The sequence below is a fragment of the Scyliorhinus torazame genome, chromosome 18, assembly GCF_047496885.1.
Source record: "Scyliorhinus torazame isolate Kashiwa2021f chromosome 18, sScyTor2.1, whole genome shotgun sequence".
Taxonomy (NCBI): Eukaryota; Metazoa; Chordata; class Chondrichthyes; order Carcharhiniformes; family Scyliorhinidae; genus Scyliorhinus; species Scyliorhinus torazame.
The window spans coordinates 169,092,674-169,117,817 of NC_092724.1; the positions used below are offsets into that span (position 1 = coordinate 169,092,674).

The following is a 25,144-nucleotide window of genomic DNA, read 5'->3' on the forward strand; positions in this document are numbered from 1 at the left end:
CTGTATCCCAGTGAGAGTCAGTGTGCGTGGAACTGTATCCCAGTGAGACTCAGTGTGTGTGGAAACCGTACCCCAGTGAGAGTCAGTGTGTGTGGAACTGATCCCAGTGAGAGTCAGTGTGTGTGGAACTGTATCCTAGTGAGAGTCAGTGTGTGTGGAACTGTACCCCAGTGAGAGTCAGTGTGTGTGGGACCCGTACCCCAGTGAGAGTCAGTGTGTGTGGAACTGTATCCCAGTGAGAGTCAGTGTGTGTGTGACCCGTACCCCAGTGAGAGTCAGTGTGTGTGGAACCCGTACCCCAGTGAGAGTCAGTGTGTGTGGAACCCGCACCCCAGTGAGAGTCAGTGTGTGTGGAACTGTATCCCAGTGAGAGTCAGTGTGTGTGGAACTGTATCCCAGTGAGAACCAGTGTGTGTGGAACTGTATCCCAGTGAGAGTCAGTGTGCGTGGAACTGTATCCCAGTGAGACTCAGTGTGTGTGGAAACCGTACCCCAGTGAGAGTCAGTGTGTGTGGAACTGATCCCAGTGAGAGTCAGTGTGTGTGGAACTGTATCCTAGTGAGAGTCAGTGTGTGTGGAACTGTACCCCAGTGAGAGTCAGTGTGTGTGGGACCCGTACCCCAGTGAGAGTCAGTGTGTGTGGAACTGTATCCCAGTGAGAGAAAGTGTGTGTGGAACTGTATCCCAGTGAGAGTCAGTGTGTGTGGAACTGTATCCCAGTGAGAGTCAGTGTGTGTGGAACTGTGTCCCAGTGGGAGTCAGTGTGTGTGGAACCCGTACCCCAGTGAGAGTCAGCGTGTGTGGAACTGTACCCCAGTGAGAGTCAGTGTGTGTGCAACTGTATCCCAGTTATAGTCAGTGTATGTGGAACTGTATCCCAGTGAGAGTCTGTGTGTAAGTGTCCCGTACCCCAGTGAGAGTCAGTGTGTGTGGGACCCGTACCCCAGTGAGAGTCAGTGTGTGTGGGACCCGTACTCCAGTGAGAGTCAGTGTGTGTGGAACTGTATCCCAGTGAGAGTCAGTGTGTGTGGGACTGTATCCCAGTGAGAGTCAGTGTGTGTGGGACCCGTACCCCAGTGAGAGTCAGTGTATGTGGAACTGTACCCCAGTGAGAGTCAGTGTGTGTGGGACCCGTACCCCAGTGAGAGTCAGTGTGTGTGGAACTGTACCCCAGTGAGAGTCAGTGTGTGTGGGACCCGTACCCCAGTGAGAGTCAGTGTGTGTGGGACCCGTACCCCAGTGAGAGTCAGTGTATGTGGAACTGTACCCCAGTGAGAGTCAGTGTGTGTGGGACCAGTACCCCAGTGAGAGTCAGTGTGTGTGGGACCCGTACCCCAGTGAGAGTCAGTGTGTGTGGGACCCGTACCCCAGTGAGAGTCAGTGTGTGTGGGACTGTATCCCAGTGAGAGTCAGTGTGTGTGGGACCCGTACCCCAGTGAGAGTCAGTGTGTGTGGAACTGTATCCCAGTGAGAGTCAGTGTGTGTGGGACCCGTACCCCAGTGAGAGTCAGTGTGTGTGGGACCCGTACCCCAGTGAGAGTCAGTGTGTGTGGAACTGTATCCCAGTGAGAGTCAGTGTGTGTGGGACCCGTACCCCAGTGAGAGTCGGTGTCTGTGGAACCTCAATTTTGCTTCATCGGTTTTGGAAGATTCTAGATTGTCGTTCTGCTGCTTTTTCACTTCGTTTTCTCAACTTGATTTGCCGTCCCCCGTGTCTTTTATATATTTAACACTAACCTATACTTATTAATGGCTTTAACACAATGAATTACTCCAAATCCTTCAGAGAAATATTATCAGAATCTCTCTCTGAGTCACATCCAGTGTATTTCAGACACGGGAAAGTGGGACTGAGGTGTTATGAGCAGGAATTCCGGTTTTGGGCCTGAAATAACTGAATACAGGACAACTTAAAATTGGGACTGTTGAGGTGAGCAGGATGGAACGACCGGCTGGAGTGAAGGACGGGACTTTGTCCCAGTTTGGTTGTTGCTGCTGCGTTGGAATGAAATTAACAGAGTGACTGACTGGGGATTTGAACTGCCCACCTTTGAGCTGATCATGTCGTGATGGGGATTGTGCAGCTGGTCAAGTTGTTTTGTGAATTCTTGGGTATTTCACTGGTCATGTTTCTAGATTCCAGGAACCAGCCTCCCTGCAGATATCCAGATATTTACTTTCTTTGACCTCAATAACTACTCCTGTGTTTGTGTTCTCAGGCTGTGCTGACCTATTAGACAACGCGTTGTGTATGGAGAATCCACCAATGGCCCATTATGCTCCAGAGTTTGAAGATTACTATTGCCGACAGGTAAACCCCAACCTGGCATCAGCCAATCCCTGTCTGGAGGCGCTGCACAGCCAGGGCCATGGGATCCAGGGACACGGGATCCAGGGACACGGGATCCAGGGACACGGGATCCAGGGACACGGGATCCAGGGCCACGGGATCCAGGGCCACGGGATCCAGGGCCACGGGGTCCAGGGACACGGGATCCAGGGACACGGGATCCAGGGCCACGGGATCCAGGGACACGGGGTCCAGGGACACGGGATCCAGGGCCACGGGATCCAGGGCCACGGGATCCAGGGACACGGGATCCAGGGACACGGGGTCCAGGGCCACGGGATCCAGGGCCACGGGATCCAGGGCCATGGGATCCAGGGACACGGGATCCTGGGACACGGGATCCAGGGCTCCAGGGACACGGGATCCAGGGTCACGGGATCCAGGGACATGGGATCCAGGGCTCCAGGGACACGGGATCCAGGGTCACGGGATCCAGGGACACGGGATCCAGGGACACGGGATCCAGGCCCACGGGGTCCAGGGACACGGGATCCAGGGCCACGGGATCCAGGGCCACGGGGTCCAGGGACACGGGATCCAGGGCTCCAGGGACACGGGATCCAGGGTCACGGGATCCAGGGACACGGGATCCAGGGACACGGGATCCAGGGCCACGGGGTCAAGGGACACGGGATCCAGGGCCACGGGATCCAGGGCCACGGGATCCAGGGCCACGGGATCCAGGGACAGGGGATCCAGGGACACGGGATCCAGGGCCACGGGATCCAGGGACACGGGATCCAGGGACACGGGGTCCAGGGACATGGGATCCAGGGACACGGGATCCAGGGCTCCAGGGACACGGGATCCAGGGTCACGGGATCCAGGGACACGGGATCCAGGGCCACGGGATCCAGGGCCACGGGGTCCAGGGACACGGGATCCAGGGACACGGGATCCAGGGCCACGGGGTCCAGGGACACGGGATCCAGGGCCACGGGGTCCAGGGACACGGGATCCAGGGCTCCAGGGACACGGGATCCAGGGCCACGGGATCCAGGGCCACGGGCTCCAGGGACACGGGATCCAGGGCTCCAGGGACACGGGATCCAGGGTCACGGGATCCAGGGACACGGGATCCAGGGACACGGGATCCAGGGCCACGGGGTCCAGGGACACAGGATCCAGGGCCACGGGATCCAGGGCCACGGGATCCAGGGACATGGGATCCAGGGTCACTGGGATCTACGGACACAGGATCGAGGGCTATGGGATCCAGGCACACGGGATCCATTGACACGGGATCCAGGGCTCCAGGGACACTGGATCCAGGGTCACGGGATCCAGGGTCACGGGATCCAGGGACACGGGATTCAGGGACACGAGAACCAGGGACACGGGATCCAGGGACATGGTATCCAGGGTCACGGGATCCAGGGCGACGGGATCCAAGGCCACGCGCTCCAGGGCTACGGGATCAAGGGTCACGGGATCCAGGGACACGGGATTAAGGGACACGGAACCAGAGTCACGGGATCCAGGGACACAGGATCCAGGGTCACGGGACCAAGGGACACGGGATCCAGGGTCACGGGATCCAGGGACACAGGATCCAGGGACACGGGATCCAGGGTCACAAGATCCAGGGACATGGGATCCAGGGCCACGGGATCCAGGGCCACGGGATCCAGGGGCACGGGATTCAGGGACACGGGATCCAGGGACAGGGGATCCAGGGACACGGGCTCCAGGGCACGGGATCCAGGGCCACGGGATCCAGGGACATGAAATCCAGGGATACGGGAACAGGGACACGGGATCCAGGGACACGGGATCCAGGGTCACGGGATCCAGGGTCACGGGATCCAGGGACATGGGATTCAGGGACACGAGATCCAGGGACACGGGATCCAGGGCCACGGGATCCAGGGCCACGGGATCCAGGGCCACGGGATCCAGGGACACGGGATCCAGGGACACGGGATCCAGGGCCACGGGATCCAGGGTCACGGGATCCAGGGACATGGGATTCAGGGACACGGGATCCAGGGACACAGGATCCAGGGACACGGGATCCAGGGCCACGGGATCCAGGGTCACGGGATCCAGGGCCACGGGATCCAGGGACACGGGATCCAGGGACACGGGATCTAGGGTCACTGGGATCTACGGACACAGGATCGAGGGCTATGGGATCCAGGCACACGGGATCCATTGACACGGGATCCAGGGCTCCAGGGACACTGGATCCAGGGTCACGGGATCCAGGGTCACGGGATCCAGGGACACGGGATTCAGGGACACGAGAACCAGGGACACGGGATCCAGGGACATGGTATCCAGGGTCACGGGATCCAGGGCGACGGGATCCAAGGCCACGCGCTCCAGGGCTACGGGATCAAGGGTGACGGGATCCAGGGACACGGGATTAAGGGACACGGAACCAGAGTCACGGGATCCAGGGACACAGGATCCAGGGTCACGGGACCAAGGGACACGGGATCCAGGGTCACGGGATTCAGGGACACAGGATCCAGGGACACGGGATCCAGGGTCACAAGATCCAGGGACATGGGATCCAGGGTCACGGGATCCAGGGACATGGGATCCAGGGACATGGGATCCAGGGCCACGGGATCCAGGGCCACGGGATCCAGGGACAGGGGATCCAGGGACACGGGCTCCAGGGCACGGGATCCAGGGCCACGGGATCCAGGGACATGAAATCCAGGGATACGGGAACAGGGACACGGGATCCAGGGACACGGGATCCAGGGTCACGGGATCCAGGGACATGGGATTCAGGGACACGGGATCCAGGGTCACCTGATCCAGGGACACGGGATCCAGGGACACGGGATCCAGGGCCACGGGATCCAGGGACACAGGATCCAGGGACACGGGATCCAGGGTTACAGGAACAGGGACACGGGATCCAGGGACATGGGATCCAGTGTCACGGGATCCAGGGACATGGGATTCAGGGACACGGGATCCAGGGTCACCTGATCCAGGGACACGGGATCCAGGGTCACGGGATCCAGGGACACAGGATCCAGGGTCACGGGATTCAGGGACACAGGATCCAGGGACACGGGATCCTGGGTCACAAGATCCAGGGACACAGGATCCAGGGACACAGGATCCAGGGTCACAAGATCCAGAAACACGGGATCCAGGGACACGGGATCCAGGGACAGGGGATCCAGGGACACGGGATCCAGGGCCACGGGATCCAGGGACACGGGATCCAGGGACACGGGGTCCAGGGACATGGGATCCAGGGACACGGGATCCAGGGCTCCAGGGACACGGGATCCAGGGTCACGGGATCCAGGGACACGGGATCCAGGGCCACGGGATCCAGGGCCACGGGGTCCAGGGACACGGGATCCAGGGACACGGGATCCAGGGCCACGGGGTCCAGGGACACGGGATCCAGGGCCACGGGGTCCAGGGACACGGGATCCAGGGCTCCAGGGACACGGGATCCAGGGCCACGGGATCCAAGGCCACGGGCTCCAGGGACACGGGATCCAGGGCTCCAGGGACACGGGATCCAGGGTCACGGGATCTAGGGACACGGGATCCAGGGACACGGGATCCAGGGCCACGGGGTCCAGGGACACAGGATCCAGGGCCACGGGATCCAGGGCCACGGGATCCAGGGACATGGGATCCAGGGTCACTGGGATCTACGGACACAGGATCGAGGGCTATGGGATCCAGGCACACGGGATCCATTGACACGGGATCCAGGGCTCCAGGGACACTGGATCCAGGGTCACGGGATCCAGGGTCACGGGATCCAGGGACACGGGATTCAGGGACACGAGAACCAGGGACACGGGATCCAGGGACATGGTATCCAGGGTCACGGGATCCAGGGCGACGGGATCCAAGGCCACGCGCTCCAGGGCTACGGGATCAAGGGTTACGGGATCCAGGGACACGGGATTAAGGGACACGGAACCAGAGTCACGGGATCCAGGGACACAGGATCCAGGGTCACGGGACCAAGGGACACGGGATCCAGGGTCACGGGATCCAGGGACACAGGATCCAGGGACACGGGATCCAGGGTCACAAGATCCAGGGACATGGGATCCAGGGCCACGGGATCCAGGGCCACGGGATCCAGGGGCACGGGATTCAGGGACACGGGATCCAGGGACAGGGGATCCAGGGACACGGGCTCCAGGGCACGGGATCCAGGGCCACGGGATCCAGGGACATGAAATCCAGGGATACGGGAACAGGGACACGGGATCCAGGGACACGGGATCCAGGGTCACGGGATCCAGGGTCACGGGATCCAGGGACATGGGATTCAGGGACACGAGATCCAGGGACACGGGATCCAGGGCCACGGGATCCAGGGCCACGGTATCCAGGGCCACGGGATCCAGGGACACGGGATCCAGGGACACGGGATCCAGGGCCACGGGATCCAGGGTCACGGGATCCAGGGACATGGGATTCAGGGCCACGGGATCCAGGGACACAGGATCCAGGGACACGGGATCCAGGGCCACGGGATCCAGGGCCACGGGATCCAGGGCCACGGGATCCAGGGACACGGGATCCAGGGACACAGGATCCAGGGTCACTGGGATCTACGGACACAGGATCGAGGGCTATGGGATCCAGGCACACGGGATCCATTGACACGGGATCCAGGGCTCCAGGGACACTGGATCCAGGGTCACGGGATCCAGGGTCACGGGATCCAGGGACACGGGATTCAGGGACACGAGAACCAGGGACACGGGATCCAGGGACATGGTATCCAGGGTCACGGGATCCAGGGCGACGGGATCCAAGGCCACGCGCTCCACGGCTACGGGATCAAGGGTCACGGGATCCAGGGACTCGGGATTAAGGGACACGGAACCAGAGTCACGGGATCCAGGGACACAGGATCCAGGGTCACGGGACCAAGGGACACGGGATCCAGGGTCACGGGATTCAGGGACACAGGATCCAGGGACACAGGATCCAGGGTCACAAGATCCAGGGACATGGGATCCAGGGTCACGGGATCCAGGGACATGGGATCCAGGGACATGGGATCCAGGGCCACGGGATCCAGGGCCACGGGATCCAGGGACAGGGGATCCAGGGACACGGGCTCCAGGGCACGGGATCCAGGGCCACGGGATCCAGGGACATGAAATCTAGGGATACGGGAACAGGGACACGGGATCCAGGGACACGGGATCCAGGGTCACGGGATCCAGGGACATGGGATTCAGGGACACGGGATCCAGGGTCACCTGATCCAGGGACACGGGATCCAGGGACACGGGATCCATGGCCACGGGATCCAGGGACACAGGATCCAGGGACACGGGATCCAGGGATACAGGAACAGGGACACGGGATCCAGGGACATGGGATCCAGGGTCACGGGATCCAGGGACATGGGATTCAGGGACACGGGATCCAGGGTCACCTGATCCAGGGACACGGGATCCAGGGTCACGGGATCCAGGGACACAGGATCCAGGGTCACGGGATTCAGGGACACAGGATCCAGGGACACGGGATCCTGGGTCACAAGATCCAGGGACACAGGATCCAGGGACACAGGATCCAGGGTCACAAGATCCAGAAACACGGGATCCAGGGACACGGGATCCAGGGACTCGGCATCCAGGGTCACGGGATCCAGTGTCACGGAAACCAGAGACACGGGATCCAGGACCACGCGATCCAGGGACACGGGATCCAGGGACACGGGATCCAGGGCCACGGGATCCAGGGCCACGGGGTCCAGGGACACGGGATCCAGGGCTCCAGGGACATGGGATCCAGGGTCACGGGATCCAGGGACACGGGATCCAGGGACACGGGATCCAGGGCCACGGGGTCCAGGGACACGGGATCCAGGGCCACGGGATCCAGGGCCACGGGGTCCAGGGACACGGGATCCAGGGCTCCAGGGACACGGGATCCAGGGCCACGGGATCCAGGGCCACGGGGTCCAGGGACACGGGATCCAGGGCTCCAGGGACACGGGATCCAGGGTCACGGGATCCAGGGACACGGGATCCAGGGACACGGGATCCAGGGCCACGGGGTCCAGGGACACGGGATCCAGGGGCACGGGATCCAGGGCCACGGGGTCCAGGGGCACGGGATCCAGGGCTCCAGGGACACGGGATCCAGGGTCACGGGATCCAGGGACACGGGATCCAGGGACACGGGATCCAAGGCCACGGGGTTCAGGGACACAGGATCCAGGGCCACGGGATCCAGGGCCACGGGATCCAGGGCCACGGGATCCAGGGACACGGGATCCAGGGACACGGGATCCAGGGCCACGGGATCCAGGGACACGGGATCCAAGGCCACGGGATCCAGGGACATGAGATCCAGGGACAATGGATCCAGGGACATGGGATCCAGGGTCACTGGGATCTACGGACACAGGATCGAGGGCTATGGGATCCAGGCACACAGGATCCATTGACACGGGATCCAGGGCTCCAGGGACACTGGATCCAGGGTCACGGGATCCAGGGTCACGGGATCCAGGGACACGGGATTCAGGGACACGAGAACCAGGGACACGGGATCCAGGGACATGGTATCCAGGGTCACGGGATCCAGGGCGACGGGATCCAAGGCCACGCGCTCCAGGGCTACGGGATCAAGGGTCACGGGATCCAGGGACACGGGATTAAGGGACACGGAACCAGAGTCACGGGATCCAGGGACACAGGATCCAGGGTCACGGGACCAAGGGACACGGGATCCAGGGTCACGGGATTCAGGGACACAGGATCCAGGGACACGGGATCCAGGGTCACAAGATCCAGGGACATGGGATCCAGGGTCACGGGATCCAGGGACATGGGATCCAGGGACATGGGATCCAGGGCCACGGGATCCAGGGCCACGGGATCCAGGGGCACGGGATTCAGGGACACGGGATCCAGGGACAGGGGATCCAGGGACACGGGCTCCAGGGCACGGGATCCAGGGCCACGGGATCCAGGGACATGAAATCCAGGGATACGGGAACAGGGACACGGGATCCAGGGACACGGGATCCAGGGTCACGGGATCCAGGGACATGGGATTCAGGGACACGGGATCCAGGGTCACCTGATCCAGGGACACGGGATCCAGGGACACGGGATCCAGGGCCACGGGATCCAGGGACACAGGATCCAGGGACACGGGATCCAGGGATACAGGAACAGGGACACGGGATCCAGGGACATGGGATCCAGGGTCACGGGATCCAGGGACATGGCATTCAGGGACACGGGATCCAGGGTCACCTGATCCAGGGACACGGGATCCAGGGTCACGGGATCCAGGGACACAGGGTCCAGGGTCACGGGATTCAGGGACACAGGATCCAGGGACACGGGATCCTGGGTCACAAGATCCAGGGACACAGGATCCAGGGACACAGGATCCAGGGTCACAAGATCCAGAAACACGGGATCCAGGGACACGGGATCCAGGGACTCGGCATCCAGGGTCACGGGATCCAGTGTCACGGAAACCAGAGACACGGGATCCAGGACCACGCGATCCAGGGACACGGGATCCAGGGTCACGGGATCCAGGGACACAGGATCCAAGGTCACAGAATTCCGGAACACAGGATCCAGGGACACGGGATCCAGGGACTCGGCATCCAAGGTCACGGGATCCAGTGTCATGGGAACCAGGGACACGGGAACCAGGGACACGCGATCCAGGAACACGGGATCCAGGGTCACAAGATCCAGGGACACGGGATCCAGGACCACGCGATCCAGGGACACGGGATCCACGGTCATGGGGTCCAGAGTCACGGGATCCAGGGACACGGGAACCATGGACACGGGATCCAGGGATACGGGAACAGGGACACGGGATCCAGGGACATGGGATCCAGGGTCACGGGATCCAGGGCCACAGGATCCAGGGGCACAGGATCCAGGGTCACCTGATCCAGGGACACAGGATACAGGGCCACGGGATCCAGGGACACGGGATCCAGGGACACGGGATCCAGGGATACAGGAACAGGGACTCGGGATCCAGGAACACGGGATCCAGGGACATGGGATTCAGGGACACGGGATCCAGGGTCACCTGATCCAGGGACACGGGATCCAGGGTCACGGGATCCAGGGACACAGGATCCAGGGTCACCGGATCCAGGGACACGGGATCCAGGGCCACGGGATCCAGGGACACGTGATCCAGGGATACAGGAACAGGGACACGGGATCCAGGATCCAGGGTCACGGGATCCAGGGACATGGGATCCAGGGACATGGGATTCAGGGACACGGGATCCAGGGTCACCTGATCCAGGGACACGGGATCCAGGGACACAGGATCCAGGGTCTCGGGATTCAGGGACACAGGATCCAGGGACACGGGATCCAGGGTCACAAGATCCAGAACACGGGATCCAGGGACACGGGATCCAGGGACACAGGATCCAGGGTCACAAGATCCAGGAACACAGGATCCAGGGACACGGAATCCAGGGACACGGGATCCAGGGACACGCGATCCAGGGACATGGGATCCAGGGTCACGGGATCCAGGGACACAGGATCCAGGGATACGGGATCCAGGGTCACAAGATCCAGGGACACGGGATCCAGGGTCACGGGATCCAGGGACACAGGATCCAGGGTCACAAGATCCAGGGACACGGGATCCAGTGTCACGGGATCCAGGGACACAGGATCCAAGGTCACAAGATCCAGGAACTCAGGATCTAGGGACACGGGATCCAGGGACACGGGATCCAGGACCATGTGATCCAGGGACACGGGATCCAGGGTCACGGGATCCAGGGGCACAGGATCCAGGGACACGGGATCCAGGGTCACAAGATCCAGGGACACGGGATCCAGGACACGGGCTCCAGTGCCACGGGATCCAGGGCCATGGGATCCAGGGACACGGGATCCAGGGCCACGGGATCCAGGGCCACGGGATCCAGGGCCACGGGATCCAGGGACACGGGATCCAGGGACACGGGATCCAGGGCCACGGGATCCAGGGACACGGGGTCCAGGGACACGGGATCCAGGGCCACGGGATCCAGGGCCACGGGATCCAGGGACACGGGATCCAGGGACACGGGGTCCAGGGACACGGGATCCAGGGCTCCAGGGCCACGGGATCCAGGGCCACGGGATCCAGGGCCATGGGATCCAGGGACACGGGATCCAGGGACACGGGATCCAGGGCTCCAGGGACACGGGATCCAGGGTCACGGGATCCAGGGACACGGGATCCAGGGCTCCAGGGACACGGGATCCAGGGTCACGGGATCCAGGGACACGGGATCCAGGGACACGGGATCCAGGGCCACGGGGTCCAGGGACACGGGATCCAGGGCCACGGGATCCAGGGCCACGGGGTCCAGGGACACGGGATCCAGGGCTCCAGGGACACGGGATCCAGGGTCACGGGATCCAGGGACACGGGATCCAGGGACACGGGATCCAGGGCCACGGGGTCAAGGGACACGGGATCCAGGGCCACGGGATCCAGGGCCACGGGATCCAGGGCCACGGGATCCAGGGCCACGGGATCCAGGGACAGGGGATCCAGGGACACGGGATCCAGGGCCACGGGATCCAGGGACACGGGATCCAGGGACACGGGGTCCAGGGACATGGGATCCAGGGACACGGGATCCAGGGCTCCAGGGACACGGGATCCAGGGTCACGGGATCCAGGGACACGGGATCCAGGGCCACGGGATCCAGGGCCACGGGGTCCAGGGACACGGGATCCAGGGACACGGGATCCAGGGCCACGGGGTCCAGGGACACGGGATCCAGGGCCATGGGGTCCAGGGACACGGGATCCAGGGCTCCAGGGACACGGGATCCAGGGCCACGGGATCCAGGGCCACGGGGTCCAGGGACACGGGATCCAGGGCTCCAGGGACATGGGATCCAGGGTCACGGGATCCAGGGACACGGGATCCAGGGACACGGGATCCAGGGCCACGGGGTCCAGGGACACAGGATCCAGGGACACAGGAACCAGGGCCACGGGATCCAGGGCCACGGGATCCAGGGACATGGGATCCAGGGTCACTGGGATCTACGGACACAGGATCGAGGGCTATGGGATCCAGGCACACGGGATCCAGGGACACGGGATCCAGGGCCACGGGGTCCAGGGACACAGGATCCAGGGCCACGGGATCCATTGACACGGGATCCAGGGCTCCAGGGACACTGGATCCAGGGTCACGGGATCCAGGGTCACGGGATCCAGGGACACGGGATTCAGGGACACGAGAACCAGGGACACGGGATCCAGGGACATGGTATCCAGGGTCACGGGATCCAGGGCGACGGGATCCAAGGCCACGCGCTCCAGGGCTACGGGATCAAGGGTCACGGGATCCAGGGACACGGGATTAAGGGACACGGAACCAGAGTCACGGGATCCAGGGACACAGGATCCAGGGTCACGGGACCAAGGGACACGGGATCCAGGGTCACGGGATCCAGGGACACAGGATCCAGGGACACGGGATCCAGGGTCACAAGATCCAGGGACATGGGATCCAGGGCCACGGGATCCAGGGCCACGGGATCCAGGGGCACGGGATTCAGGGACACGGGATCCAGGGACAGGGGATCCAGGGACACGGGCTCCAGGGCACGGGATCCAGGGCCACGGGATCCAGGGACATGAAATCCAGGGATACGGGAACAGGGACACGGGATCCAGGGACACGGGATCCAGGGTCACGGGATCCAGGGTCATGGGATCCAGGGACATGGGATTCAGGGACATGAGATCCAGGGACACGAGATCCAGGGCCACGGGATCCAGGGCCACGGGATCCAGGGACACGGGATCCAGGGACACGGGATCCAGGGCCACGGGATCCAGGGTCACGGGATCCAGGGACATGGGATTCAGGGACACGGGATCCAGGGACACAGGATCCAGGGACACGGGATCCAGGGCCACGGGATCCAGGGCCACGGGATCCAGGGCCACGGGATCCAGGGACACGGGATCCAGGGACACGGGATCCAGGGTCACTGGGATCTACGGACACAGGATCGAGGGCTATGGGATCCAGGCACACGGGATCCATTGACACGGGATCCAGGGCTCCAGGGACACTGGATCCAGGGTCACGGGATCCAGGGTCACGGGATCCAGGGACACGGGATTCAGGGACACGAGAACCAGGGACACGGGATCCAGGGACATGGTATCCAGGGTCACGGGATCCAGGGCGACGGGATCCAAGGCCACGCGCTCCAGGGCTACGGGATCAAGGGTCACGGGATCCAGGGACACGGGATTAAGGGACACGGAACCAGAGTCACGGGATCCAGGGACACAGGATCCAGGGTCACGGGACCAAGGGACACGGGATCCAGGGTCACGGGATTCAGGGACACAGGATCCAGGGACACGGGATCCAGGGTCACAAGATCCAGGGACATGGGATCCAGGGTCACGGGATCCAGGGACATGGGATCCAGGGACATGGGATCCAGGGCCACGGGATCCAGGGCCACGGGATCCAGGGACAGGGGATCCAGGGACACGGGCTCCAGGGCACGGGATCCAGGGCCACGGGATCCAGGGACATGAAATCCAGGGATACGGGAACAGGGACACGGGATCCAGGGACACGGGATCCAGGGTCATGGGATCCAGGGACATGGGATTCAGGGACACGGGATCCAGGGTCACCTGATCCAGGGACACGGGATCCAGGGACACGGGATCCAGGGCCACGGGATCCAGGGACACGGGATCCAGGGACACGGGATCCAGGGATACAGGAACAGGGACACGGGATCCAGGGACATGGGATCCAGGGTCACGGGATCCAGGGACATGGGATTCAGGGACACGGGATCCAGGGTCACCTGATCCAGGGACACGGGATCCAGGGTCACGGGATCCAGGGACACAGGATCCAGGGTCACGGGATTCAGGGACACAGGATCCAGGGACACGGGATCCTGGGTCACAAGATCCAGGGACACAGGATCCAGGGACACAGGATCCAGGGTCACAAGATCCAGAAACACGGGATCCAGGGACACGGGATCCAGGGACTCGGCATCCAGGGTCACGGGATCCAGTGTCACGGAAACCAGAGACACGGGATCCAGGACCACGCGATCCAGGGACACGGGATCCAGGGTCACGGGATCCAGGGACACAGGATCCAAGGTCACAGAATTCCGGAACACAGGATCCAGGGACACGGGATCCAGGGACTCGGCATCCAGGGTCACGGGATCCAGTGTCACGGAAACCAGAGACACGGGATCCAGGACCACGCGATCCAGGGACACGGGATCCAGGGTCAGGGGATCCAGGGTCACGGGATCCAGGGACACGGGATCCAGGGACACGGGATCCAGGGCCACGGGGTCAAGGGACACGGGATCCAGGGCCACGGGATCCAGGGCCACGGGATCCAGGGCCACGGGATCCAGGGACACGGGATCCAGGGACACGGGATCCAGGGCCACGGGATCCAGGGCCACGGGGTCCAGGGACACGGGATCCAGAGCTCCAGGGACATGGGATACTGGGTCACGGGATCCAGGGACACGGGATCCAGGGCCACGGGGTCCAGGGACACGGGATCCAGGGCCACGGGATCCAGGGCCACGGGGTCCAGGGACACAGGATCCAGGGCTCCAGGGACACGGGATCCAGGGCCACGGGATCCAGGGCCACGGGGTCCAGGGACACGGGATCCAGGGCTCCAGGGACACGGGATCGAGGGTCACGGGATCCAGGGACACGGGATCCAGGGACACGGGATCCAGGGCCACGGGGTCCAGGGACACGGGATCCAGGGCCACGGAATCCAGGGCCACGGGGTCCAGGGGCACGGGATCCAGGGCTCCAGGGACACGGGATCCAGGGTCACGGGATCCAGGGACACGGGATCCAGGGACACGGGATCCAAGGCCACGGGGTCCAGGGACACAGGATCCAGGGCCACAGGATCCAGGGCCACGGGATCCAGGGCCACGGGATCCAGGGACACGGGATCCAGGGACACGGGATCCAGGGCCACGGGATCCAGGGACACGGGATCCAAGGCCACGGGATCCAGGGACATGAGATCCAGGGACAATGGATCCAGGGACATGGGACCCAGGGTCACTGGGATCTACGGACACAGGATCGAGGGCTATGGGATCCAGGCACACGGGATCCATTGACACGGGATCCAGGGCTCCAGGGACACGGGATCCAGGACCACGCGATCCAGGGACACGGGATCCAGGGTCACGGGATCCAGGGACACAGGATCCAAGGTCACAGAATTCCGGAACACAGGATCCAGGGACACGGGATCCAGGGACTCGGCATCCAAGGTCACGGGATCCAGTGTCATGGGAACCAGGGACACGGGAACCAGGGACACGCGATCCAGGAACACGGGATCCAGGGTCACAAGATCCAGGGACACGGGATCCAGGACCACGCGATCCAGGGACACGGGAACCATGGACACGGGATCCAGGGATACGGGAACAGGGACACGGGATCCAGGGACATGGGATCCAGGGTCACGGGATCCAGGGCCACAGGATCCAGGGGCACGGGATCCAGGGTCACCTGATCCAGGGACACAGGATCCAGGGCCACGGGATCCAGGGACACGGGATCCAGGGACACGGGATCCAGGGATACAGGAACAGGGACTCGGGATCCAGGAACACGGGATCCAGGGACATGGGATTCAGGGACACGGGATCCAGGGTCACCTGATCCAGGGACACGGGATCCAGGGTCACGGGATCCAGGGACACAGGATCCAGGGTCACCGGATCCAGGGACACGGGATCCAGGGCCACGGGATCCAGGGACACGTGATCCAGGGATACAGGAACAGGGACACGGGATCCAGGGACACGGGATCCAGGGTCACGGGATCCAGGGACATGGGATCCAGGGACATGGGATTCAGGGACACGGGATCCAGGGTCACCTGATCCAGGGACACGGGATCCAGGGACACAGGATCCAGGGTCACGGGATTCAGGGACACAGGATCCAGGGACACGGGATCCAGGGTCACAAGATCCAGAACACGGGATCCAGGGACACGGGATCCAGGGACACAGGATCCAGGGTCACAAGATCCAGGAACACAGGATCCAGGGACACGGAATCCAGGGACACGGGATCCAGGGACACGCGATCCAGGGACATGGGATCCAGGGTCACGGGATCCAGGGACACAGGATCCAGGGACACGGGATCCAGGGTCACAAGATCCAGGGACACGGGATCCAGGGTCACGGGATCCAGGGACACAGGATCCAGGGTCACAAGATCCAGGGACACGGGATCCAGTGTCACGGGATCCAGGGACACAGGATCCAAGGTCACAAGATCCAGGAACTCAGGATCTAGGGACACGGGATCCAGGGACACGGGATCCAGGACCACGGGATCCAGGGACACGGGATCCAGGGTCACGGGATCCAGGGACACAGGATCCAGGGACACGGGATCCAGGGTCACAAGATCCAGGGACACGGGATCCAGGACACGGGCTCCAGGGCCACGGGATCCAGGGCCACGGGATCCAGGGACACGGGATCCAGGGCCACGGGATCCAGGGCCACGGGATCCAGGGCCACGGGGTCCAGGGACACGGGATCCAGGGCCACGGGATCCAGGGACACGGGGTCCAGGGACACGGGATCCAGGGCCACGGGATCCAGGGACACGGGATCCAGGGCCACGGGATCCAGGGCCACGGGATCCAGGGCCACGGGGTCCAGGGACACGGGATCCAGGGCCACGGGATCCAGGGACACGGAGTCCAGGGACACGGGATCCAGGGCCACGGGATCCAGGGCCACGGGATCCAGGGACACGGGATCCAGGGACACGGGGTCCAGGGACACGGGATCCAGGGCTCCAGGGCCACGGGATCCAGGGCCATGGGATCCAGGGCCATGGGATCCAGGGACACGGCATCCAGGGACACGGGATCCAGGGCTCCAGGGACACGGGATCCAGGGTCACGGGATCCAGGGACACGGGATCCAGGGACACGGGATCCAGGGCCACGGGGTCCAGGGACACGGGATCCAGGGCCACGGGATCCAGGGCCACGGGGTCCAGGGACACGGGATCCAGGGCTCCAGGGACACGGGATCCAGGGTCACGGGATCCAGGGACACGGGATCCAGGGACACGGGATCCAGGGCCACGGGGTCAAGGGACACGGGATCCAGGGCCACGGGATCCAGGGCCACGGGATCCAGGGCCACGGGATCCAGGGACACGGGATCCAGGGACACGGGATCCAGGGCCACGGGATCCAGGGCCACGGGGTCCAGGGACACGGGATCCAGGGCTCCAGGGACATGGGATCCAGGGTCACGGGATCCAGGGACACGGGATCCAGGGACACGGGATCCAGGGTCACGGGGTCCAGGGACACGGGATCCAGGGCCACGGGGTCCAGGGACACGGGATCCAGGGCTCCAGGGACACGGGATCCAGGGCCACGGGATCCAGGGCCACGGGGTCCAAGGACACGGGATCCAGGGCTCCAGGGACACGGGATCCAGGGTCACGGGATCCAGGGACATGGGATCCAGGGACACGGGATCCAGGGCCACGGGGTCCAGGGACACGGGATCCAGGGCCACGGGATCCAGGGCCACGGGGTCCAGGGGCACGGGATCCACGGCTCCAGGGACACGGGATCCAGGGTCACGGGAACCAGGGACACGGGATCCAGGGACACGGGATCCAGGGCCACGGGGTCCAGGGACACAGGATCCAGGGCCACGGGATCCAGGGCCACGGGATCCAGGGCCACAGGATCCAGGGCCACGGGGTCAAGGGACACGGGATCCAGGGCCACGGGATCCAGGGCCACGGGATCCAGGGCCACGGGATCCAGGGACACGGGATCCAGGGACACGGGATCCAGGGCCACGGGATCCAGGGCCACGGGGTCCAGGGACACGGGATCCAGGGCTCCAGGGACATGGGATCCAGGGTCACGGGATCCAGGGACACGGGATCCAGGGACACGGGATCCAGGGTCACGGGGTCCAGGGACACGGGATCCAGGGCCACGGGGTCCAGGGACACGGGATCCAGGGCTCCAGGGACACGGGATCCAGGGCCACGGGATCCAGGGCCACGGGGTCCAAGGACACGGGATCCAGGGCTCCAGGGACACGGGATCCAGGGTCACGGGATCCAGGGACATGGGATCCAGGGACACGGGATCCAGGGCCACGGGGTCCAGGGACACGGGATCCAGGGCCACGGGATCCAGGGCCACGGGGTCCAGGGGCACGGGATCCACGGCTCCAGGGACACGGGATCCAGGGTCACGGGAACCAGGGACACGGGATCCAGGGACACGGGATCCAGGGCCACGGGGTCCAGGGACACAGGATCCAGGGCCACGGGATCCAGGGCCACGGGATCCAGGGCCACAGGATCCAGGGACACGGGATCCAGGGACACGGGATCCAGGGCCACGGGATCCAGGGACACGGGATCCAAGGCCACGGGATCCAGGGACATGAGATCCAGGGACAATGGATCCAGGGACATGGGATCCAGGGTCACTGGGATCTACGGACACAGGATCGAGGGCTATGGGATCCAGGCACACGGGATCCATTGACACGGGATCCAGGGCTCCAGGGACACTGGATCCAGGGTCACGGGATCCAGGGTCACGGGATCCAGGGACACGGGATTCAGGGACACGAGAACCAGGGACACGGGATCCAGGGACATGGTATCCAGGGTCACGGGATCCAGGGCGACGGGATCCAAGGCCACGCGCTCCAGGGCTACGGGATCAAGGGTCACGGGATCCAGGGACACGGGATTAAGGGACACGGAACCAGAGTCACGGGATCCAGGGACACAGGATCCAGGGTCACGGGACCAAGGGACACGGGATCCAGGGTCGCGGGATTCAGGTACACAGGATCCAGGGACACGGGATCCAGGGTCACAAGATCCAGGGACATGGGATCCAGGGTCACGGGATCCAGGGACATGGGATCCAGGGACATGGGATCCAGGGCCACGGGATCCAGGGGCATGAAATCCAGGGATACGGGAACAGGGACACGGGATCCAGGGACACGGGATCCAGGGTCACGGGATCCAGGGACATGGGATTCAGGGACACGGGATCCAGGGTCACATGATCCAGGGACACGGGATCCAGGCACACGGGATCCAGGGCCACGGGATCCAGGGACACAGGATCCAGGGACACGGGCTCCAGGGCCACGGGATCCAGGGCCACGGGAACAGGGACACGGGATTCAGGGACACGGGATCCAGGGACAGGGGATCCAGGGACACGGGCTCCAGGGCACGGGATCCAGTGCCACGGGATCCAGGGACATGAAATCCAGGGATACGGGAACAGGGACACGGGATCCAGGGACACGGGATCCAGGGTCACGGGATCCAGGGACATGGGATTCAGGGACACGGGATCCAGGGTCACCTGATCCAGGGACACGGGATCCAGGGACACGGGATCCAGGGCCACGGGATCCAGGGACACAGGATCCAGGGACACGGGATCCAGGGATACAGGAACGGGGACACGGGATCCAGGGACATGGGATCCAGGGTCACGGGATCCAGGGACATGGGATTCAGGGACACGGGATCCAGGGTCACCTGATCCAGGGACACGGGATCCAGGGTCACGGGATCCAGGGACACAGGATCCAGGGTCACGGGATTCAGGGACACAGGATCCAGGGACACGGGATCCTGGGTCACAAGATCCAGGGACACAGGATCCAGGGACACAGGATCCAGGGTCACAAGATCCAGAAACACGGGATCCAGGGACACGGGATCCAGGGACTCGGCATCCAGGGTCACGGGATCCAGTGTCACGGAAACCAGAGACACGGGATCCAGGACCACGCGATCCAGGGACACGGGATCCAGGGTCACGGGATCCAGGGACACAGGATCCAAGGTCACAGAATTCCGGAACACAGGATCCAGGGACACGGGATCCAGGGACTCGGCATCCAGGGTCACGGGATCCAGTGTCACGGAAACCAGAGACACGGGATCCAGGACCACGCGATCCAGGGACACGGGATCCAGGGTCACGGGATCCAGGGTCACGGGATCCAGGGACACGGGATCCAGGGACACGGGATCCAGGGCCACGGGGTCAAGGGACACGGGATCCAGGGCCACGGGATCCAGGGCCACGGGATCCAGGGACACGGGATCCAGGGACACGGGATCCAGGGCCACGGGATCCAGGGCCACGGGGTCCAGGGACACGGGATCCAGGGACATGGGATCCAGGGTCACGGGATCCAGGGACACGGGATCCAGGGACACGGGATCCAGGGCCACAGGGTCCAGGGACACGGGATCCAGGGCCACGGGGTCCAGGGCCACGGGGTCCAGGGACACGGGATCCAGGGCTCCAGGGACACGGGATCCAGGGCCACTGGATCCAGGGCCACGGGATCCAGGGCCACGGGGTCCAGGGCTCCAGGGACACGGGATCCAGGGTCACGGGATCCAGGGACACGGGATCCACGGACACGGGATCCAGGGCCACGGGGTCCAGGGACACGGGATCCAGGGCCACGGGATCCAGGGCCATGGGGTCCAGGGGCACGGGATCCAGGGCTCCAGGGACACGGGATCCAGGGTCACGGGATCCAGGGACACGGGATCCAGGGACACGGGATCCAGGGCCACGGGGTCCAGGGACACAGGATCCAGGGCCACGGGATCCAGGGCCACGGGATCCAGGGCCACGGGATCCAGGGACACGGGATACAGGGACACGGGATCGAGGGCCACGGGATCCAGGGACACGGGATCCAAGGCCACGGGATCCAGGGACATGAGATCCAGGGACAATGGATCCAGGGACATGGGATCCAGGGTCACTGGGATCTACGGACACAGGATCGAGTGCTATGGGATCCAGGCACACGGGATCCATTGACACGGGATCCAGGGCTCCAGGGACACTGGATCCAGGGTCACGGGATCCAGGGTCACGGGATCCAGGGACACGGGATTCAGGGACACGAGAACCAGGGACACGGGATCCAGGGACATGGTATCCAGGGTCACGGGATCCAGGGCGACGGGATCCAAGGCCACGCGCTCCAGGGCTACGGGATCAAGGGTCACGGGATCCAGGGACACGGGATTAAGGGACACGGAACCAGAGTCACGGGATCCAGGGACACAGGATCCAGGGTCACGGGACCAAGGGACACGGGATCCAGGGTCACGGGATTCAGGGACACAGGATCCAGGGACACGGGATCCAGGGACACGGGCTCCAGGGCACGGGATCCAGGGCCATGGGATCCAGGGACATGGGATCCAGGGCCACGGGATCCAGGGCCACGGGATCCAGGGGCACGGGATTCAGGGACACGGGATCCAGGGACAGGGGATCCAGGGACACGGGCTCCAGGGCACGGGATCCAGGGCCACGGGATCCAGGGACATGAAATCCAGGGATACGGGAACAGGGACACGGGATCCAGGGACATGGGATCCAGGGTCACGGGATCCAGGGACATGGGATTCAGGGACACGGGATCCAGGGTCACCTGATCCAGGGACACGGGATCCAGGGTCACGGGATCCAGGGACACAGGATCCAGGGTCACGGGATTCAGGGACACAGGATCCAGGGACACGGGATCCTGGGTCACAAGATCCAGGGACACAGGATCCAGGGACACAGGATCCAGGGTCACAAGATCCAGAAACACGGGATCCAGGGACACGGGATCCAGGGACTCGGCATCCAGGGTCACGGGATCCAGTGTCACGGAAACCAGAGACACGGGATCCAGGACCACGCGATCCAGGGACACGGGATCCAGGGTCACGGGATCCAGGGACACAGGATCCAAGGTCACAGAATTCCGGAACACAGGATCCAGGGACACGGGATCCAGGGACTCGGCATCCAAGGTCACGGGATCCAGTGTCATGGGAACCAGGGACACGGGAACCAGGGACACGCGATCCAGGAACACGGGATCCAGGGTCACAAGATCCAGGGACACGGGATCCAGGACCACGCGATCCAGGGACATGGGATCCACGGTCATGGGGTCCAGAGTCACGGGATCCAGGGACACGGGAACCATGGACACGGGATCCAGGGATACGGGAACAGGGACACGGGATCCAGGGACATGGGATCCAGGGTCACGGGATCCAGGGCCACAGGATCCAGGGGCACGGGATCCAGGGTCACCTGATCCAGGGACACAGGATCCAGGGCCACGGGATCCAGGGACACGGGATCCAGGGACACGGGATCCAGGGACACGGGATCCAGGGATACAGGAACAGGGACTCGGGATCCAGGAACACGGGATCCAGGGACATGGGATTCAGGGACACGGGATCCAGGGTCACCTGATCCAGGGACACAGGATCCAGGGTCACGGGATCCAGGGACACAGGATCCAGGGTCACCGGATCCAGGGACACGAGATCCAGGGCCACGGGATCCAGGGACACGTGATCCAGGGATACAGGAACAGGGACACGGGATCCAGGGACACGGGATCCAGGGTCACGGGATCCAGGGACATGGGATCCAGGGACATGGGATTCAGGGACATGGGATCCAGGGTCACCTGATCCAGGGACACGGGATCCAGGGACACAGGATCCAGGGACACAGGATCCAGGGTCACAAGATCCAGAACACGGGATCCAGGGACACGGGATCCAGGGACACAGGATCCAGGGTCACAAGATCCAGGAACACAGGATCCAGGGACACGGAACCCAGGGACACGGGATCCAGGGACACGCGATCCAGGGACATGGGATCCAGGGTCACGGGATCCAGGGACACAGGATCCAGGGACACGGGATCCAGGGTCACAAGATCCAGGGACACGGGATCCAGGGTCACGGGATCCAGGGACACAGGATCCAGGGTCACAAGATCCAGGGACACGGGATCCAGTGTCACGGGATCCAGGGACACAGGATCCAAGGTCACAAGATCCAGGAACTCAGGATCTAGGGACACGGGATCCAGGGACACGGGATCCAGGACCACGTGATCCAGGGACACGGGATCCAGGGTCACGGGATCCAGGGTCACGGGATCCAGGGACACGGGATCCAGGACACGGGATCCAGGACCACGCGATCCAGGACCACGCGATCCAGGGACACGGGATCCAGGACACGGGATCCAGGACCACGCGATCCAGGGACACGGGATCCAGGGTCATGGGTTCTGGAAGGCTCAGTGCCGCCGGGCTCGGTGCAGCCCCTCCCCCAGTCAGCCCCTCCCTCCAAGTCAGCCCCTCCCCCTCTCCCAGTTAGTCCCTCCCCCAATTAGCCCCTCCCCCAGTCAGCCCCTCCCCCAGTCAGCGCCTCCCTCCAAGTCAGCCCCTCCCCCTCCCCCTGTTAGCCCCTCCCCTGTTAGCCCCTCCCCCAGTCAGCCCCTCCCCCAGTCAGCCCCTCCACCAGTCAGCGCCTCCCTCCCAGCCAGCCCCTTCCTCTCTCCCAGTCAGCCCCTCAGGGGGTGGGGAGAGGGGGTGGGGGGAGGGGCTGGGAGAGGGGTTGGGGGGGGTGGGGAGAGGGGGTGGGGAGAGGAGGGGGTGTGGAGAGCGTGGGGAGAGGGGGTGGGGAGAGGAGGGGGTGTGGAGAGGGTGTGGAGAGGGTGGGGAGAGGGGGTGGGGAGAGGGTGCGGAGAGGGGGTGGGGAGAGGAGGGGGTGGGGAGAGGGGGTGGGGAGAGGCGGGAGTGTGGAGAGGGTGTGGAGAGAGTGTGGGGAGGGGGTGGGGAGAGGGGGTGGGGAGAGGGGGTGGAGAGAGGAGGGGGTGGGGAGAGGGGGCTGGGAGAGGGTGGGGAGAGGGGGTGGGGAGAGGGGGTGGAGAGAGGAGGGGGTGTGGAGAGCGTGGGGAGAGGGGGTGGGGAGAGGAGGGGGAGAGGAGGGGGTGTGGAGAGGGTGTGGAGAGAGTGTGGGGAGGGGGTGGGGAGAGGGGGCTGGGAGAGGGTGGGGAGAGGGGGTGGGGAGAGGGGGTGGAGAGAGGAGGGGGTGTGGAGAGCGTGGGGAGAGGGGGTGGGGAGAGGAGGGGGAGAGGAGGGGGTGTGGAGAGGGGGTGGGGAGAGGAGGGTGTGTGGAGAGGGTGGGGAGAGGGTGGGGAGAGAGGGTGGGGAGAGGGTGGGGAGAGGGGGTGGGGAGAGGAGGGGGTGGGGAGATGGTGGGGGAGGGGTGGGGAGAGGGGATGGGGAGATGGTGGGGGAGGGGGTGGGGAGAAGGGGTGGGGAGAGGAGGGGGTGGGGAGATGGTGGGGAGAGGGGGTGGGGTGAGGGTGTGGAGAGGGGTGGGGAGAGGGTGTGGAGAGGGTGGGGAGAGGGGGTGTGGAGAGGGTGGGGGAGGGGGTGGGGAGAGGGGGTGGGGAGAGGAGGGGGTGGGGAGATGGTGGGGGAGGGGGTGGGGAGAGGGGGTGGGGAGAGGGTGGAGTGGGGTGGGGAGAGGGTGTGGAGAGAGGAGGGAGTGTGGAGAGGAGGGTGTGTGGAGAGGGTGGGGAGGGGGAGTGGGGAGAGGAGGGGGTGGGGAGATGGTGGGGGAGGGGATGGGGAGAGGGTGGGGGGAGAGGAGGGGGTGGGGAGATGGTGGGGGAGGGGGGACGGGGTGGGAGGTTTGTTGAGTGAATAGTGAATCATGGTGTGGGGATTATTGACGTATTGAAGAGGCGGGAGATTTAATCGAGTCGGTTACATATCCGAGGAGTTTGGATTGATTGTGAAATGAAAATCGCTTATTGTCATAAGTCGGCTTCAATGAAGTTACTGT

The 25,144-nt window shown here is 64.1% G+C and overlaps 1 protein-coding gene across 3 annotated transcripts in view; it reads left to right on the forward strand.

The window, feature by feature from the left end:
• The window catches only part of rab11fip4a (RAB11 family interacting protein 4 (class II) a), a 375,285-nt gene that overhangs the window by 37,073 nt on the left and 313,068 nt on the right, over nt 1–25,144 (forward strand). For all 3 annotated transcript variants that reach the window (XM_072483892.1, XM_072483889.1, XM_072483890.1), the window contains exon 3: nt 2,220–2,311. In XM_072483892.1, coding sequence (XP_072339993.1) covers nt 2,220–2,311 — 92 coding nt within the window. The remainder of the gene's footprint in view (nt 1–2,219; nt 2,312–25,144) is intronic.